The 21744-nt window shown below is 35.6% G+C and overlaps 1 protein-coding gene across 1 annotated transcript; it reads left to right on the forward strand.

Annotated features, from left to right (window-relative positions):
* Positions 1 to 6441: 6441 nt before the first annotated feature.
* On the forward strand, positions 6442 to 18489 carry LOC101899951 (regulator of G-protein signaling 7). The gene is made up of 7 exons (XM_059128334.1): positions 6442 to 9010; positions 9070 to 9317; positions 14102 to 14285; positions 14347 to 14633; positions 14698 to 14811; positions 14879 to 15004; positions 17619 to 18489. Exons 1-7 carry the CDS (start codon positions 7970 to 7972, stop codon positions 17944 to 17946), a joined length of 2328 nt encoding a protein of 775 aa, XP_058984317.1. The 5' UTR covers positions 6442 to 7969; the 3' UTR covers positions 17947 to 18489.
* Positions 18490 to 21744: the final 3255 nt, after the last annotated feature.

Below are 21744 nucleotides of genomic sequence, written 5' to 3' on the forward strand. Positions count from 1 at the left end.
CCTATTTTATAACAGGAGCAGAGACATAGGATGGAAAAGACTGGACATAATGCATCATGTAAAAATAATCAACGCCTAGACGAAACGGCTAAAGCTAAAATTAAAATTTTGCACGAGAGTCAGTCTTGGTGCGTCGGCATGTGATAAGGCTGGGTTTTTGGAAATTTGTACTAAAAGGGCACGAAAAGTACTAAAATGTACTAAAAATGTAATACTTTTTATTAGACAAACGGAATGAGCTCACTGATGGAGTGCTGGGTAAATCTACCAAAGGTCTTAAGGAAATTCGACCTTAAGGATTACGAAAAATTCCAAAATAGTACTAAAATTCAAAAAAAAAAAATTCACATAATACTAAAAATTCTAAAATTCTATTTAGTATTATGTGAACGGATAGAGGTAAAAATTTGGTACGAGAATCAAGGTTGGAAAGTAAGTATGATATATGAAGGTGGTTTTTTGTACTTTTTTGTACTTAATTTGGAACACTTTGCTTTAGGAAGAACGAATGAAACTGAAATTTTGTATTGGGATCCCTGTTGATGGTAGGTTTGTGATAAAGAGCTGAATATTTAAATGTGTACTACAATTGCATGAAAAATACTAAATAGTACTATATATAGTACAAATTTGTATTGGGTGAATAAATTGTGCTTGAAATCTGAAATTTAGTATTAGGGTGGCTGTTCATGAGAGTGAGATGAAAAAAACTGCAATCAAGTTCAGACTTTTGTCATTTCTAAGCCACTCGTCCAACAGCTGTTAAAATTATTCCAGTGACAGCTTATTATATTGTTTACAAGCATTCAAAAGCATTTTGGTGAGAATTTTCCAGAAAAAAAGTTATTCGTGATGGAATTCGAGCGTGATAGTGTGCTTTTTTTACATTTGGCTGGAAAATCACAAGTGGCTATCGTTAGAGCACTCCAGCATTTAAATGTGAATAAATCTTTTGCGTCTCGTAGTATCGCTCGTTGCCGTAATACTGGTAGCGTAGTCCGACGTCAAGGAAGTGGACGGAAGAAAACTGCAACATCAGCAGAAATGCAGTTCGAAAAGTAAAGAAGCGACTTGATCAAAACGTCACAGTGGCCGAAAAATGGCTGGTGTGCTGACCATATCGAAATATTCCATTCGGCAAATATTAAAAAATGAGCTCTGAGTAAAGCCATTCGGTAAAGCCAACTCACACCGCAACAGAAAGAAAATAGACTCAAAAGAGCTAAAGAGTTGCTTCGCTTGGCAGAAAGTGGTGAACTGCCGAATTTGGTTTTCGATAAGAAAACATTCGTTGTCCAGAGATTGAATGATTGAAGAATGGTTACAAAATAAGGTTCCTCACTTCATTTCCAGCGCATAACGGCCAAAATCTTCGGATACTAATCCGTCGGACTAATGTGTCTGGGGTATTTTGGAAAGCAAGGTTGGCACTAAAAAATACCAATGTGTCGATAAACTCAAGCAAGCGCTTCGCCGAGAATGGGCCAAAATACCGCAGAGCAACATTCGGGTAGCGTGTGACGGTTTCATTGGCCGTTTGAAGGCCATAATTCGTGTCAAAGGTGAACAATTCGAACAAATCTAATCTTATTCTAAAATTTGATGTTATTTCCGACATTTTTCGCTTTCATTCAATAAAATGCTAAAAAATGTAAAAATTAACATCATGCATTGTAAGTCTTCTCCTGAATGTGTATCAATTCCTTTTGTATCAACGCTTCAGGAACTTTCCACAAACATTGCGAAATAATTAACATTTGATGTGAAAGCATTTTGGACCCAAATAGTAAAATACCAAAACCAAAACAAGTAAAATATGCAAATGCAAATATCGTTTATTACTTGGTATATTATAACGATAGTTCGTAAAAATACTTAATTTTTTTAGTCAAATTAATGTTTGCATGTTATTCATGTTATTCAAAAATATAAATTTGATAGAAAATGCCTTACAAAGTCTAGCCATTCTATTTATACAACCCTAAAAGAATGCTATAGTTTATCAACAACAACTTTTTCCAAAGTCCTATATCATTGCTAATGACTACTATTCACCACTAGATGGCACCATATAATTTTTAATATTCGGTGGTACAGCTATCTTTGGAAGAAATAGATAAAATAAACAAAATGCATTTACAATACCTAGACATTTAAAAATTTAGTTTTAAAATAATGAGTAATATTGAATTCGACAAACATGCGATTTATTTAATATAGCAAATAAAATAAATAATAGGATGGTAAATAAAGTTGTATCCCTTGGTAATAAATATTGGCATAAAAATACGTTTGGATGCAAATGGTTTTATAAAAAGTCTGTCAAATTATAGAGCACGACAATCAGTGGCCTTGAAAAATCAAAATACATTGAAATTTATTATACAACGGATAGAGGTAACCGAATGAATTTTTTCTTATAGTAGTCTCGGAATGTCGAATCACAGCGTATTTGATGGGTACATTGTTTTGGATAATGTTGTTGTAAAATGGTTAGACTTAATCCCATTATCGTTGTTTTTATCAGAACCACGTTTGTTTATTAGTGGATATATATGGTAATTTTTACCAGGGGGTAAGACAGGGAATTCCTAGGTTTCGCAAGGAGCCACCAATGCTCATCAGTTGGCTTGCTTTTTGTCTGGGGATATTCTCCCCAGGAGTTATTATAAAAATAACTCCTGTGACAAAAAGCCTTTTTTTCAAGGGCTAGAGGAGCAAACGGAAGAGGAGCAAAAAATTCAATTAAACTCAAATTCTTTGGCATTTCGTCTAAATCTGAATAATATGCACAATAATTAAAAAAATACAATTCATGTTTATAACCTTTGTAGAGAAAAATATTTTGCGTTTGAGGATTGACAATAATCTTAAATCTTAGCCCTTCTGAGTGAAAAATGTGTCGAGAATCAAAACCAGAACTTGGAAGGAACCCATAGGCCTTTCTGAAATATTTGTATTTTCTAAGATTTTCCAATATATTTTTATACCCTACAACACTATGTGTTGGGGGTATTATAAGTTTGATTGGGCCAAAAATTATGTAACACCTCGAAATATTGGTTTTCCACATAGGAAAGTATATATGGATCTTCCTAGCTCGCCGAGCTGAGTCGATCTAGATATGTATGTCCGTCCGTCCGTCTGTCCGTCTGTCCGTCTGTCCGTCTGTCCATGTTAATTTGTAATCACTCTACAGGTCGCAATTATGGCTCGATCTTCACGAAATTTAGAATATAGGTGGGTCTTGGACCAGAATAGAACCCTATTGATTTTGGAGATGAACGCCAAATGTTTAGGGGTTGAAATGGACCAAATACTGAAAAAATGTCGGATTTTACAGTAGCTATACAGGTCGCAATTATAGACCAATCGACGCGAAATTTCGCATGTAGATAGAGTTTTGGGCGGGGAAGAAGCCTACTAATTTGAGTGGTCATCGGATAATATTTAGCGGGTAAAATATACCATATCTTTTGTGTTGAAAAAATTCAAAATTTTTCATTAAACCGTGAATATTTGAAATCCCTGGGAAATCACAAAGCCATCACAAGGTTACTTCTGACCTTTACATTGTTATTATCCAACAAATCGGATATATAGCAAAATATGTGCGATATATTTGTCTATCAAAGGAGATATGCTTGAAAGATCTCTTATATGTCGAGAACGGCTGAACTGATTTCGACAGTTCTCAGTAATTCAGAATGGCCTCTTGGCAGGAGAGAAAAAACGTCTAAAAAATCGCATAAAAATATCTCTCTAAAGAGGAAAATATTGATTTTGTCAAATTTTCTCATATTTTTTTTTCAATTTTGTCACATTTTTGGCATATTTTCATTTTGAATTAAACATTTGGTAATATTTCTACAGCTAACAAAACTAAGTAGTTAGGATATCAGGATATCATATACAGATCGCATTTATGGTCCGATCCTTATGAAATTTCGCATGGGGATAAGATGAGGGTCAGAATAGAATCCTACTCTTTTTGGAGATGATCGCCATATATTTAGGGGTTGAAATGGACCAAAAAAACTGCAAAATTGTCTGCAGGTCGTAATTATCGCCCGATCCTCACGCACATTTGAAAGGGGGTTACCGGACATTGCAAAAGCCAAGCAGTTTTGGATGGCCATCCAAAAATATTCAATGTGAGAAATAGTTTGCCAACTTTTGTAGACAAAATACGAAAATGTCCATTTCAGTGATTTTGGAGAATTCACAAATACAGGAAAGACGCACTTCTGACTATTTCGTTAACGCTGATTTCGTTGAAGAATATAGTCAAATGTCTGTATCTCATATAGATGCGTTTCAGTCAAAAACCAATAATAAATGTTAATCTTTTGCCACTTCTGAGAGATTATAGGTCTTTGGGAAATATTGGTTCCAGATCTAGGAAGACCATTTACGTGCAACATCTACCAATAAATTGGAAATGAGTAAATTAGTTTAAGTTGGTATTATTCGATAATTAGAGAACGAAACCTGATGGTTTTCTTTTATAATTCGTCACAATATTTTGTGAAATTCTTTCGAGTATCTCGCCTATATAAACAGTATCGTTTATTATAGTGTTGTAGAGTATTCAACGGTCGGCCCCGCTCGACTGTAGCCTTTGCTTACTTGTTTTTTCTGAGTTTGTTATTCGTTTTCCAATGTTTGCTCTATTATTCGAGATTTCCACTTAAAAATAAATAAGGAAAATTAAGATATGTTTAAAAAAAGTTAAAAAACAAACCAAACAAGTCTTAAATATATAATCACAATTTTCAGTTAGCTCCAAGCAAACTTTGAAATGTGTGTTCTCGAAGTTATGTAAAAAAGTGGAACGGGAGAAAATCGAATTTTAAGTCAACGATTAAAAATGACATCAGGTTCGGTCGGTCCGAGCTTTTAAATCCTTCACCTTATAAAAATTAAATATTTTTGTGAAATCATTTGTTTTCAAATCCCAAAAAAAATTGGGTCATGACCTGTAAGAATTCTAAATTTTTACATTCTGAATAAAAAATGTGATTTGGGCCTTAAAAAATACCCATATTTGCTACTGCAAAATATCAAATTATATCCACTTCGAACCTAAACCTAAAAATGACACTAATGACCAATTTTTGTAATTTGGTAGAAAACTTCAAAATACCGAAAATTTGGTAGTGCCGAATTATGGGGTCTACAGTAAATACTGTACCTATATAAAGGAGAGATTTTACCTATTGAGAGTCCAAAATATGCCGTTGATTCAGTTTAAAATTGCGGATTTTAATGATTTTATTAAAACGTTGACCCCAAAAACAATACGTAATTATGGGCATTTAAAACCCATTTTCATCAAATGTTTCAATAATATATACGGTCAATAATATATACGGTGCCTAGTCGAAATAACGGTTTTAGACCCTAGGTCTCTTTGGACAAAATCCGTTTCAGAACATTTGGGGTCGAGCTAGGGGTGTTCGTCCGTCTGTCTGGCTGGCTGGTGCGCACGATAACTCTCGAAGGTAGTATCCAATTTGGTTTGGAGATGGGCAATATAGGTCCACTACTTCTGATCCTCCACCACAAAAAGTCGAAATTTTTAAAAAATATTATTTTGCACAGAAAGAGGAACGATAATCCGATTTTGCTCCAACTTTGCAAATCCTAATAGTTGCGTCAGTGCTAGGTCAGCTGTGGACAATATACCTCCCCCACAAATAGTCAAAACGTTGAATAATTACAACTTTCATAAAATGTGATGTAAGAGTCCGATTGTCTTCAAATTTCACACATCCCAATATTTATATTAACCCAAGGTCTGGTGTTAAGACGGGCAAAAGCGGTCCACTCCTTCTGGTATCTCCCCCACAAATGGTCGAAATTTGCAAAAAAAAGATATTTTCTGCACAGAAAGGGAAGCAATGATCTAATTTGCTCTAATTTTGCAAAACCTAATATTAGCGTCAGTTTTAGGTCTCGTGCCAAAATGGAAAATATTGGTCCACTCCGTCAAGTACCTCCCCCTGCCCTACATAGGGTTCAAAATTTTGAAAAACATAAGGCTCAACGAAAGCGAAAGCATCCCACTTTCTTCAACTCTCTCTTCTTCTTCCGGCCGATACATTTTTACTTGTTATATTCAAGGAGTATAATGTTTTTGTTTTTAGTTTTTATTTTCCTTTTGCGTTTAACGTATTTAATGCTACTCAGTAACACTGAAAATTATTTTATTTCAAATTCAAATTTTTTTAACGAAAATTTACTTTAGTTTTCGTTTTGAAAAAGGTCTTATATGCATCTTGGCAACCCTCATCTGGTGTAGAAACATGCGCACACGGTAAGTAACAAATGTTTTTCAATGCTGGCAATACCATGCACTCACTCTCGCTCTCTTTTCACTCTCGCAACATAAAATAACAACTGCTGTCTTCCTGTCACAGACATTCAAGTGCTGTCTCTTCCTCTCTGCGGAGGTATTTTTATGGAACTAACGGTATGTTCAGAGGATATTAATTGTCAAACGAAGGTGCGAAAAAAAAAACGGAGAGGAGACTCACAAAAAAAAAAAAAGAAATTAAACCCCTATAAAATACAATACCCCGAGGAATACGAGTCGAATTCGTTTTTAATTGATGGACAAATGAGAAAAATAGAATAAATTAATTGCCAATGGCATGGATGGATGTGGAATAAGAGTGAAAAATGATTCCGTGTGTGCTGTGGAAAAATACGCCAACACAAATACAATTATGGGCGATGTGGATACAAATGTCTATACAGGACACTAACTAATGTCCTGACGGTGAAGACAGGAAGGCAGTAACATTTACGAGAGGTTATAAATATAAGAAACAGACACACACACACACGCGAGCAACAACAACACCACAATGCTGCATGTCCTTTGAGAGCGAGAGCACACACAGAGCCATAAAAGAAATTATTGAAATCAATTCGAATCCATCGAGAGTGTGTGATGAGCGAGCGAACAAATTGTTGAGGAGTAGTGAAAAAATAAAATTTTGGAAGAAAGCAAGGAAAAAAAGTGGCAAAGAAAAATTCATCTCGAGTGGATAGTAATTGTGGAAAATTGGTAAAAAAAGAAAAAAGAAAATTTAAAAAGGACTCCCCGGAAATGAAAAAATATTAATTGTTTATTGAAGTTGTAGCCATTGGAATGGAAATCCACAAAATATATACGTGAATGAAAAAATTGAAAACGTCAAGAGAGTGAGCGAGGGGGTTCCTCCAACAAATAAGGTGTGTTGCTTTGTAATGTCGTGTTCCACCAGACCAACAATAGTAGAATAAAAAAGTGCTTTTCAAGAACACAACAAAAAAAGGACATTTCTGGTGCGTATCCGTGACGGTTGCGGCTGTGTCCAAGTAACGGTAGGTGTGCTCAAGTGTGTGTAAACTATGACTCAAATACGTACATATGTTGTTACCTTACACACCGTGACATTGCATTGATGGTCCTGGCGATAGTAAACAGGACACGCACACCCGCACACATACAGTGACACATGTAAGGAAGCTCTTGAACTCGGAAATTTCGTAAACGTACCCATCGATAAAACAAATACTGAATATTAAAAAAAAGAAAGGACACCCAAACCACTTCTCCAACAAATTACCGCCCAGGGATATGGAACAGCAACAACAACAACATGAATATGTCCACTAAAATTTGTCCTTATTAAAAATCAATAAAAAAAGACCATGTTATAAGAATCTCCTAATAACCAAGACGCTGTCAAAGAAAAATCGACGAAGGAGGAGCAGCAGAGAGACGAACAAAACATAACTTTTTTTATAGTTCCGGTCTGGCGTATGACGAACCTACCTCGTCTATTACGACAAGGTTGTTAACAAGTCTCCTAACATTAACACTTTTTTTGGAGCACACACCCGCACACACACAGACACACTCACCCCAAAACAAATACGGAAGAACACGACAAACGAAAAAAACGCGCAATAAAACATGGTAACAATGTCTACAGAGGTGGATAAGACACAAGCGACGATAGCCAATGCCATGGCCCAAAAAGTTGAAAATTCCACGACATCACTGAATGGCGGAGTCGAGAGGGAGGACGGCGTTGAGGTCACGACTTGTGGTGGTCTCAACAATGGTAGTCTGAATTTCGCGGAGAAGGTGGACAGTGAAAAGCCCACGGTGGACCATAAAAGTCCTCAACATGATGGCGCCCAAGAAAATCAAAAGAAGGAAGATACCGAGGTTACTGGAGGCCACATGGCAAAGGAAACTGAATTACCCGTGGCTAATGCATGTCCTGCCAAAGCAAAAGAAGAGGATAGTTCTAATGACACGCCAAACGAGGACAAGGGAACCACGAATTGTGTTAACACTGAAAAGGAGCAAACGGAAACCACCTCATGCGATACTAAATCGACAACAACTACAACCATCATTAATAATAACAACAACAACAATAACAATATATCATCAAAACTAGAAACAGTAACAACAGTACAAATAACTACAACAACAACAACAGAAACAGCAACCACCCCCACCAACACCGCCGCCAACCAGAGCAGTGACAATGCCACTGATATTACAACACCAACACCCACCATTACCACCACCGCCGCCACACCCACCACCAGCATTACTCAAAACACCTCTCCCACACCCAACAAATCCAACTGTTCCTCCTCAGCCACTGCGACTTTAAAATCATCATCATCCGGCACCAGCACCCAACAAACGACGGCCCAACAACAGACCCTACTACCCTCCTCGATACAAATCAACAAAGTGAATGCCAATGCCCCAACATCATCGTCGGCAAATGCTGCTGGTTCCTCGTCGGGGACCAATGCCTCCGGCTCACATCAACGGAATCAACAACAGCAGCAGCAGTCGCATCATCATCAAGGTAGCGGAGGACAACAGCCTCCCAGCTCGTCGCAACATTCCATGCAAACGCACAGCGGAAATGTTAATCATAGTAAAAATAAAAATGAAGATGCTCCCAATATTTTGGTGTACAAAAAGGTGGGCCATCAATAATTTTTCCATCAATTACTACAACAATAACAACATCCTTTTTTCAGATGGAAGCCATTGTGGAAAAAATGCAAGCCGAAAGTACCGGAGTCTCGGTGCGTACTGTCAAAGGTTTTATGACAAAAGTTCCTTCGGTCTTCACCGGGGCTGATCTCATCTCATGGATATTGAAAAATTTGGATGTGGAAGATGTAACCGAAGCCCTGCATTTTGCCCATTTGTTGGCCTCCCATGGTTATATATTTCCCATTGACGATCATCAGTTGACGGTGAAAAATGATGGAACATTTTATCGGTAAGTATTGCAAAGAGCAGAGGAGTTGTGCAGCTGAGTTAAGAAATAATTAGTGTCGCATAGACTAAAATCAGGGTACGAGACGCATTCCACTTACCCTTATAATGTACTACTTGCAAAAAGAAGGACGGTTTGACATCAGACAACATATTGTTTGTGTCATGCTGAAGTGTTCCCTATACTATTTATGTATTTTTGAGATATGGGAAATTGCTAAGGTTTTCGGGATTCACTTTCTGAATTTTAAATCAGTTTCGAATAACTAATATAATTTTCCAGATATTTCCAAAAATCGGACTTTCAGTTATTAGTTGCATATGACAACTTTTCCACTAAAAATCACTCAGAAACTTGTACTGAGCGAACTTTCAATAGCGTAAAAATATTAAAAAAAAACACACGAGCTAAAGTCCATTATGACCTACCTTAAACCCTTAATCGACTTAGAATTTAATGCTGATAATGAATATATATACTTTATGGGGTCTACGATGAATATTTAAGGGTGGTACAACCGGAATGACAAAGTTTCAAGGTGGAGGGTATAACAAGTAAGCAAAGGCTATAGCAGTGCGGGGGCGACCGTGTGATACCCTAAAACACTGCAATATGTTGGGAATCCCCTTATGTCCAAATCCATTCCGGAAGATTTCGTTTTTGAAATGATGTCATAGAGGCCTACCCAGATGTTACCCTTAATTTTTTGACCTGGGATATTTGCCCAATATTTACACACTCCGTCATATTGCTAGGTATTCAAAACAATTTCACACGAAAGTTGTGGTCCTTTTTACAGCTAAATATAATCCAATGGTCATCCAGTGATAGACCTTTTCCTAGTCCTTAACTCTCTTCTCACGCAAAATTCCCTGTCGATTGGTTTCCAATTGTGACCTGTAGATCGACTGCAAAATCAGGAAAATTTTATTTATTTATTTTAATTTTTTTGGTCCATTTGAACCCCTTAAATGTACATCTTCTTAACAATAGGCTTTAATTTTAACCCTAATCCTACCTCCATGCAAAATTTCGTGAGGATCGATACGATAATTGTGGCCTGTATATAATACCCTCAAAACACAGTGTTGCGAGGTGTAAATGGGTGTAATGCATAATTCAAAATTGTAAGTAAAATTAAAACAAGTAAAAAAAGCTAAGTTCGGTCGGACCGAACTTTTATTACCCTCCACCATTTGGAAGGAACTTGAAATTTTTCAAAAAACTAAACTTAATTGAAAACTGTTATATGGAGACTACACGAAGACGTGGAACTGCTTAAAAAATTTTTGTCATAGGCCGAAATACCCATTACGAATTTTAAATGTGAAACTTGAAATAATTCCGGTAAATAATGTCGCAAAAATCATGAGAATGGGGGCTATACGAAAACGTGGACCGACATGGCCCATTTACAAACTTAACCTACCTACTGGTAAACTATGCATATATGCAAAATTTCAGCGTTATATAAATCAATTCGTTCGAAAGACAGCTTGATTTCAACAGACAGACAGACGGACATCGATAAATCGATTTCTAAATCGATTTTACACGATTTTCTTAGGTTTTATCCATTTCTGACAAGAGACCATTCCGAATTGATGAGAATTGTGAAAATCAGGCCATCGGTTCTTGATTTATACACAGAATAACAAACATCAATGTATTTTACATATATATTGTACGTCAGCATCACTGTAATAGTCTGCAACAGCAACATCAAGAATTGTTTCTGTTTTTGGTCTATTTCAACTCCTAAATATTGCAATCATCTCCAATAACAATAGGCTTCTATTCTGACCCTAACCCCACCTACATTTTCCATTTTGTGAGGACTGGGCCATAATTGCGACCTGTAGCTTGATTAAAATTTAACATGAACAGACGGACATACAGAGTGAGATAAAAAAATTGCAACAAAGTCAAACGCCATAATTTTTACTTTTTTTTAAAATTTATTAGATGAAAGAAAAAAATGTCGGAAATAGCATCAAATTTAAGAAAAAGTTTAGATTTGTTCATATTTGCCACCTTTGGCACGAATTATGGCCTTCAATGCTCTGCGGTATTTTGGCCCATTCCCGGCGAAGCGCTTGCTTGAGTTGATCGACACTTTGGTATTTTTTAGTGCCAACCTTGCTTTCCAAAATACTCCAGACACAATAGTCCAATGGATTGGTATCCGGAGATATTTGTGGCCATTGTACGCTGGAAATGAAGCGAGGAACCTCATTTTGTAACCATTCCTGTTGGAATGTCCCAGCTCTGCGGACAAAAATGTTTGCGTGCCCAAAGCTTTAATACACACTTCAGAATATTTTCGCGACAATATTCGACATTTATTCTGATGCCACGATCGATTAATACGAGCGGAGAGCGGCCATCGGCTGTTATGGCGGGCCACACCATCGCCATGGCCGGCGCTTGAGTTTTGATGGCCAACCGAGGGTGCATATATGCAGCTGACCTCCTTGGCAAGTAAACACGATCATTTTGTTTCTTTACAAACGGCTGGACAACGAATGTTTTCTCATCAGAGAAAACCAAATTCGGTAGTCCACCGCTTTCGGTCAAGCGAAGCAACTCTTTAGCTCTTTTGAGTCTATTTTCTTCATGTTGCAGTGTAAGTTCTTGCACTTATTGGAATTTACCTCGAGTACATTTTTCAATATTTGCGAATGGAATATTGGGATATGTTCAGCTCACGATCCATTTTTTGCTCACTGCGATGCGGGTTTTGATCAAGTCGCTTCTTTACTATTCGAACCATTTCTGCTGATGTTGCAGTTTTCTTCCGTCCACTTCCCTGACGTCGGGCTACGATACCAGTATCAGGGTAACGAGCGATGATACGAGACACAAAAGATTTATTCACATTTAAATGCTGGAGTGCTCGAACGATAGTCACTTGTGGATTTCCAGCCAAATATAAAGAAATCACACTATCACGCTTAAATTCCATCACCAATAACTCTTTTTCAGGATAATTGTCACCAAAATGCTTTTGTACGCTTGTAAACAATATAATGAGCTGTCACTGGAATAATTTTAACAGCTGTAGGACGAGTGGTTTAGTAGTGACAGCAGCCTGAAGTTGGTTGCAGTTTTTTCATCTCACCCTTATATGGGGGTCCATTTACTTATTATGAAAGAATTAGACGATTCGTAAGGTGTACCAATATGACGTCTTCGTATAGACTCTATACATTTCCTATTTTCAGAATTTTGATGATTTTAGCGACATTGTTCAACGTAATTATTTCAACGGAAGTTTTCGCGACTCCTCTAAGCCCATAATAAATTAAAATTAAATTAAAAAGGTGTATTTTATGGATTTTTTAAATAATTTTCTAGACATTAAGAGCATTTTAGATTCCTCCGAGGCCCAAAGATTTGATTTATAAAAAAGTAGACTCATCCCAGACCCAATGGCGTGCAATTTTCAGAATTTTTTCTAGACTCATTCAAGGCCGAAAGCATAAATTTTGACAGCTTTTTCTAAACTTCTGTGGAGTTTAAACCCTCTCTGGAAAAAAATAATTATAAGACCCATATTTTCCCTACCTTACAATACAATATTCGATCGATGTACCTTACAATATTCGATATTATGATGATTAGTGTCACATTTTTCGACGGAACTGTTTCAAATTTAGTACTCGTTCCTATGACAGGTCAACTTCTTCGGGTATATATGTTTCCCCCCCCATTTTTCAGTGAAATTATCTCAAAACTAGTATTCGGGATTTCCATATTACTTCACCACCGATGCCGATTTTCCCCACATTTCTCATAAAATTATCTCAAAACTAGAATTATCTTTTCGGCGGAATATTTTAAAATTTCCAACTTCTTTCTAATTAGTGGAGGATATTATCTCTTAAACAATTCAGAAAACAAATAATCATGAGGCATCATTACATGAGGCTATACTTATTAGCGGTCTAAGAAAGCCTTCCAAATAGAAGCGCTCTCGATTTGACAAAACATAAAGTACTATCACTTTTTAAGATTTTTAGCCGATTTTTCTTTAAGTTCTCGAAAAAGAGTCAACCTCCTTCTTAGGATTATAAATTTTCCAACTGAATATACTCCTGCTTTATCTCCAAAGATGATTAAACCACCATAAAATTGTTGAAATCGAATTGGAAATAAAAATAAGGCAAAAAATATATATTACCCGGAGTCGAGTTATTTTTTCGACTGGTACTCTACACTGAATGGGTTGGAATTTGGTATTTTGACTTCATATATCGTTGTAAACTTGAGCTCAAAGATATTTAGGTTTAATTTTCGATCATTTTATGATCACCGCAAATTATTAGGAGTTAGAAGCTAACAGAATTGGCTCCTTCAATTCCTCTATTGGAAACAAAATTTATCCACTTTAAAGTATATATGTCTAGATATCTCTAGGTTATTGTTGGTGTTATGGGGTAACATAAAGCGCGTTTTTCTACCACACTTTAGAGGGTATATTAGTTTTGTTCTTTTACGAAGAAGCTAGCCGATGACTTAAGCCTGTCAAAAAAGCGTATTCTATATATTCTAACCTTTAAGCCAGTAAAAAAGCCTTTTATATACTTACAACTTTATGAATAAGATACATTTGGAAACTATTGCTCTGTTCCAGTACCTGCAAGAATCTACCATTTTTGCAATTTGTCTCAATGTCATAAAGGAAAAATCGGTTATCGTAGCAAAAACTTTAAAATGTTTGCAATTCTTGAACAGACCATATTTGATTGGAAATTAATATCAATTTACATTTTATTTTTTCTTAGATTCCAAACACCCTATTTCTGGCCCTCGAACTGTTGGGAACCCGAGAATACCGACTATGCCGTCTATTTGTGCAAACGGACGATGCAAAATAAAACCCGCCTAGAATTGGCCGATTATGAAGCGGAAAATTTAGCCAAACTACAGAAAATGTTTTCGCGCAAATGGGAATTTATTTTTATGCAGGTGTGTCGTTAAGAAAATGCCTTTATATATCCGTATTAAAATCGAAATTTTTCACTTTCAGGCGGAATCCCAGAGTAAAGTGGCCAAAAAACGCGATAAACTGGAACGTAAAGTGCTCGACTCGCAAGAACGAGCCTTCTGGGATGTGCATCGTCCGATGCCCGGTTGTGTCAACACCACTGAAATTGATATTAAAAAAGCATATCGTAGAGGTGCCTCTAGCCACGGCACCGGTTCTGGCGGTGCCTCAGTTGCCAAAAATCCTATTGAACTACTGACGCGCATCATAACACTGCGCAAACAAAAGCTGGAACGTCGTACAATAAAAGTGTCGAAGGCGGCCGAAGCGTGAGTATTAGACGATGGGCTTCAAAGATTATTTTAATTTATTGATTTCAATTTCCAATTTCAGTTTGGTATCCTATTATGAGCAATATAATGAATTTGATTACTTTATCACTTCCCCGGATCTGCCAAATCCCTGGCAAACCGACAGCACCGAAATGTGGGATGCCGAAAAGAATAGGTGAGCTTTATAAAAACATATAAATATATGAAAATCTATTGAATATTTTATGATCCCTATTTTTCAGCAAAGAGGTATCGATGAGACGCTGCAAACGCTGGGCATTTAGCATGCGCGAACTATTGAAAGATCCCATGGGCCGTGAACAATTTGCCAAATTTCTGGAAAAAGAGTACAGCTATGAGAATTTATTGTAAGTATGATTTAATTTATAGAGTATCCGATACACGAAAACAATTAGGATGCCCTTTTTAAATAGGTTAGGAAGAGTATGTAATGTATTTATAGATATAAAACCTCCAAGAGCTATACTACTTTTAAAGCGTATCAGGAAGTCCTCTATTGAAGACCTCGAGAAGAACTTCCGTCTATAGAAGATCTTGAGACCATGTGAATGTCTTCTGTCTATAAAGGGCCTTTAGACGTCTTTTTGTCTATGTAACACCTTTAGATTGTGATTTAGAAAGCCTTCAATCTTTAGAAAATCACGAGAAGATTTTCTGCCTTTCGACGACCTTAAGATACTTCTATCTATAAAAGACGACCTTGAAAGAGGTGGACGACCTTGAAAGAGGTTTCTACCTATGGAGATCCTCGAATGGTCTATAAAATATCTTTCAAATATTTCTGCAACACAAGATCATCTCTATATATAAAGGCTTCGCAAAGTCGCCTTTCTAAAGATGATCTATATCGTAGGAATTCCATCAACAAATTCCCTGAAAAATGGGAAAATATTCTTAAAAATCCACGTCTCTCGCTTTCCAGGATTCTGGAAAATATTCTTAAAAATCCACGTCAAAAATCCACGACTCTGGTTCTGACAGCCATTGAAAAAATATTCTTAAAGGTCTCTATCACTGCTTTAGAATGGTCCTTACAAAATATTCTTAAAAATCCACAACTCTGTCTTTGAAGGTCCTTGAAAAAATATTCTTAAAAATCGAAGTCCTTGGATCAGATAGTCTCTGCCTTAAGAAAATACTCTTAAAAATGTACGTCTTCGGATTTTATGGTCCTTGAAAAAAGTCTTAAAAATCCACGCCTCTGGCTCTGATAGTCGTTGAAAAAAATATTCTCAGAAATCCAAATCTCTGATAGCCCTTGAAAAAAAATCTGAAAACTCAACGTCTATGGCTCTGATGGTCCTTAAAAAATACACGTTTCTGGCTTTGAAAAAAATACTCTTAAAAATTTACCTGTTTGGATTTTATGGTTTTTGGAAAAAAATCTTAAAAATCTACGTTTCTGGCTCTGATAGTCCTTGAAAAAAATCTTAAAAATCCACATCACTGAATCTGATAATCCTGAAATCCTCTCTGGCTCTGGTAGTCCTTGAAACAAATATTCATAAAAGTCCACGTCTCTGGATTTCTTGATCCTTGTAAAAATATTCTTAAAAATCGACGTCTTTGGATTTTATGGTCCTTGAAAAAATATTGTAAAAAATTCACGTCTTTGGATTTCTAAAAAAATAATGTCTCTTGATTTGATGGTCCTTCACAAAAAATATTCATTAAAGTCCACGTCTCTGGATTATATGATCCTTGCAAAAATATTCATAGAAATCCACGTCTCTGGATTTTATGGCCCTTGAAAAAATATTCCTAAAAACACGTCTCTGGTTTTGATGGTCCTTGAATAAAATTTTCTTAAAATCCATGCATCTGACACTGATAGTCCTTGAAAAAAAGTATTCTTAAAAATCCACGTCTCTGCCTTAAGAAAATACTCTTAAAAATGTACGTCTTCAAATTTTATGGTCCTTGGAAAAAATTTTTAAAATCCACGTCTCTGGCTCTGATAGCCCTTGAAAAAAATATTCTCAGAAATCCAAATCTCTGATTACCCTTGAAATAATACTAGAAAAAAAATCTTAAAAATCCAAATATCTGGCTCTGATAGTTCTTGAAAAAAATCTTAAAAATCCGCTTTCCTATTCCTTGAATAGAATAGTATTAAAATCCACGTCTATGGTTTTGATGGTCCTTAAAAAATACTCTAAAAATACACGTTTCTGCCTTTGAAATTTATTTGGATTCTATGATCCTTGGAAAAAAAATTAAAAATCGGCGTATCTGCCTTTGAAATTTATTTGGATTCTATGGTCCTTGGAGAAAAAAAATAAAAATCGACGCATCTGGCTCTGATAGTCCTTGGAAAATATTCTTAAAAACCCACATCACTGGATCTGATAATTCTTAAAAAAAAAATGTTCCAAAAAATGCACGGCCCTGTCTTTGATGGTTCTTTAACAAAAAAAAAAGTATTATTAAAAATCCACGTCTCTGGATACGATGGTCACTGAAAAAATCCACCCCTCTGATTTTAATGGCCGTTACAAAAAATATTCTTCAAAATCCACGCCTCTGGTTTTAATGGTCCTCACAAAAAAACATTTTAAAAAATCCACGCCTCTGGTTTTAATGGTCCTTACAAAAAAAAATCTTAAACATCCACGCCTCTGGTTTTAATCGTCCTTACAAAAATATTCCATGTCTCGGTCTTTGATGAACCTCCAAAAGAAATAAATAAAAATCAACGATTCTGGATCTGATAGTCCCTGAAAAAATATTCTTGAAAACCAAAGTCTCTGACACTGATAGTCCTTAAAAAATCTCAAAAATCTATTTCCTTGGATTTCTGGAAAAAAAGTATTCTTTAAAATCCATGCCCCTGTCTTTGATGGCCCTTAACAAATATTTGTAAAAATCCGCGTTTAAGGCTTCTTGAAAAAACTCTTAATAAATCCTTGAAACAATATCCTTTACATATTTCATTCCTTTCCTTCTTCCCCCCACTTGCAGATTCTGGGAATCGGTCCAGGAAATGAAGGCTCTACCTCAAAGCGAAATCAAGGAGACCATACAACGCATTTGGCAGGAGTTTCTGGCACCCGACGCACCAAAAGCCGTCAATGTTGATTCGAAATCGGTGGAATTGGCTCGTGAAGCTGTCAATTCACCGAATGGACCAAATCGTTGGTGTTTTGATGTTGCTGCCGCCCATGTCTATCATCTCATGGAACGGGACTCATATCCCCGGTATTTACGTTCCGATATGTATAAGGACTACATTAATTGTTCGCGCAAGAAGATCAAGTCGATACCGAATCTGTTTGGGGTGAAACGCTGAAGTGTGGTTCCTGCGGTTGCTTTGTCCTCGGCAACCGCAGCTGCTACCTCGTCCCACCACCATCATCATCATCATACGCAGCATCAGCAAGCCCATCCCACAACGTCATCATCGTCGGCAACCTCTGGAGGTGGTACTGCATCCACGCCATCCGGGGCAGGGTCGCATCAGCAACATACTCCACATCATAGATTTTCATCATAGAGAGAAGAAGGAAATGAAGAATGGAATGGAATATAACTTGAAAGAAAAATGGTATCCTATGCCACTACACTCATACATACACATACATACTTGCATACCTATACTCATCGTTAGAAGCCAGGAATTGTAGGGTAATATGAAATTAAAAACCAAATGAAATAAAAATTTAAAAAAATATTTACAAGAAACTATATATGAATGTGCAACACATTGAATCGTTTTTTAGATTTTAAAATTTAGCAGAAACGTGGTTAAATGTTGAAATGATTAAAAAAAATGAAGAAAATGGCCGCTAGATTTTTGATTATATTTTGGATTTATTTTTAAAAAAATTAAAAACAAACAAATACAAAAATTAACTAAATGGCTAGCAAAAACAGGAGATATATAAATGTTTATTTTTGTGTTATATTTATATGTAAAAAATATAAATAACTGAATTGACTAAACTAAAACCGAGAAAACCAAAAAAACTAATCGTTAAACGTATGTTAAATGTAAGTTTCAAAGGAACCTAAGAGAAATAATAAAATTAAAAGAAAACCAACAAGAAGTGGAGATAAATCTTATAAGGATTTGGTCGAAACATTTCGAAAACGCATACATACACATATATAATCAAATCAAAATAAAACAAAAATATATCATTCCTCATCCTCTGTATCACCCATATAAGAAAAACCCATACCGAAACATATACATATATATCGAAATAAATACATAGTTTGCAAAACGCATATAGCAAAAAAAAATAAAAAATAAATAATGAATTGCATAACATTTTAGAATAATTGATTAAAAATAAAAAAGTATAACTGAACTAAAATAAATTAACAAAAAAAAAGAAATTATGAAAAATGTGAATTAAAAAAAAAATACCGAAATAAAAACAAAATAAATAAATAAATCCTATATACCTTAAAAGTGTATATGAGAACTATATGAAATGTGAAAGAAATGGGTTTTATTTTAAAGTTAAAGATTTGTTAGACTCTTGTCGGAATAATTCTTCGACAAAAAAGAGAATCGCACACTGTGCTGAGAGATATGCAAAAATTCCTTTACAAACCATTTCGAGAGGAAATAAGACCTAATGAGAAGAGTAAAAAAACCTAATAAAAAGAGTAAATCTATCCACAAGGCGTTCGAAATATCATTTTGAGTAATAGGTCTACCCTCAGATTTCCCGAAATGGCAGTCGATTTTGTTGGGAAATGAGGTAGAATCATCCAAAATACCTAAAGTATCCTAATGTGGACCAATATAGTTCGTTTTTAATACCAAACATCTTAGGTGTACTGCAAATATCTAAACCATTTTTTTAATTTATATTGACTCCAAAATAGACTTGTGAATGAAACTGATCACAAATATATCATTAATTTACTCAAAAAGTGGCTAGCCTGAAAATGTGTTTTTATTTAGCAATTTAAGATTAAAAAAAACTGCAACAAAGTCAAACGCCATAATTTTTACATATTTGTTATACCCAACAACACTATGTGTTGGGGGTATTATAAGTTTGATTGGGCCAGAATTTATGTAACACCTCGAAATATTGGTTTCCCATATAGGAAAGTATATATGGATCTTCCTAGCTCGCCGAGCTGAGTCGATCTAGCTATATATGTATGTCCGTCCGTCTGTCCATGTTAATTTGTAATCACTCTACAGGTCGCAATTATGGCCCGATCTTCACGAAATTTAGAATGGAGGTGGGTCTGGGGTCAGAATAGAACCCTATTTCTTTTGGAGATGATCGCCAAATGTTTAGGGGTTGAAATGGACCAAATACTGAAAAAATTTCGGATTTTGCAGTAGCTATACAGGTCGCAATTATAGACCAATCGACGCGGAATTTCGCATGTAGCTAGAGTTTAGGGCGGGGAAGAAGCCTACCAATTTGGGTGGTCATCGGATAATATTTAGCGGGTAAAATAGACCATATCTTTTGTGTTGAAAAAATTCAAAATTTTTCATTAAACCGCGAATATTTTAAATCCCGGTCGCAATTATAGACCAATCGACGCGGAATTTCGCATGTAGCTAGAGTTTAGGGCGGGGAAGAAGCCTACCAATTTGGGTGGTCATCGGATAATATTTAGCGGGTAAAATAGACCATATCTTTTGTGTTGAAAAAATTCAAAATTTTTCATTAAACCGCGAATATTTTAAATCCCGGCGAAATCACAAAGCCATGACAAGGTTACTTCTGATCTTTACATTGATGTTAACATCCAACAAAACGGATATATAGCAAAATATGTGCGATATATACGTTTATCAAAGAAGATATGCTTGAAAAATCTCTTATATGTCGATAACGGCTGAACTGATTTCCACAGTTCTCATTAATTTAGAATGGCCTCTTGGCAGGAAAGAAGAAACGCATAAAAAATCGCATAAAAATATCTCTCTAAAGATGAAAATATTGATTTTGTAAAATTTTCTCATATTTTTTCAATTTTGTCATATTTTTGGCATATTTTCATTTTGAATTAAACATTTGGTATAATTTCTACAGCTAACAAAACTAAGTAGTTAGGATATCAGGATATCATATACAGATCGCATTTATGGTCCGATCCTAACGAAATGGGGATCAGATGAGGGTCAGAATAGAAGCCTACTCTTTTTGGAGATGATCGCCATATATTTAGGGGTTGAAATGGACCAAAAAACTGCAAAATTGTCAGCAGGTCGTAATTATCGCCCGACCCTCACGCACATTTGAATGGGGGTTACCGGACATTGCAAAAGCCAAGCAGTTTTGGATGGCCATCCAAAAATATTCAATGTGTGAAATAGTTTGCCAACTTTTGTAGACAAAATACGAAAATGTCCATTCCAGTGACTTTTTGGAGAATTCACAAATACAGGAAAGACGCACTTCTGACTATTTCGTTAAGGCTGATTTCGTTGAAGAATATGATCAAATCTCATATAGATGCGTTTCAGTCAAAAACCAATAATAAATGTTAATCTTTTGCCACTTCTGAGAGATTATAGGTCTTTGGGAAATATTGGTTCCAGATCTAGGAAGACCATTTACGTGCAACATCTACCAATAAATTGGAAATGAGCAAATTAGTTTAAGTTGCTATTATTCGAAAATTAGAGAACAGAACCTGATAGTTTTCTTTTATTATTTGTCACAATATCTTGTGGAATTCTTTCGAGTATCTCGCCTATATAAACTGTATCGTTTATTATAGTGTTTTAGGGTATTCAACTGTCGGCCCCGCTCGACTGTAGCCTTTGCTTACTTGTTAATTTATAGTGACTCCAAAACGGACATCGTTAAATAGACTTGGGAATTAAGCTGATCACAAATATATCATTAATTTTCTCAAAAAGTGCCAAGCCTGAAAAATGCGTTTTTATTTAGCAATTTATATTTTTTTAAGCAATTCATTTTATCTTTTTATTTTTGTACCCAATTCCGTCACTCATTCTGAATTTCATTGGAATCAGACACATATATCGTATTTGGTGCATCAAATATGCGAAATCGTCCGAAATATATACAGGGTGAGATAAAAAAAACTGCAACAAAGTCAAACGCCATCATTTTTTACATATTTTTTTTAATTT

The sequence above is a fragment of the Musca domestica genome, unplaced genomic scaffold (assembly GCF_030504385.1).
Source record: "Musca domestica strain aabys unplaced genomic scaffold, Musca_domestica.polishedcontigs.V.1.1 104, whole genome shotgun sequence".
Lineage (NCBI taxonomy): Eukaryota > Metazoa > Arthropoda > Insecta > Diptera > Muscidae > Musca > Musca domestica.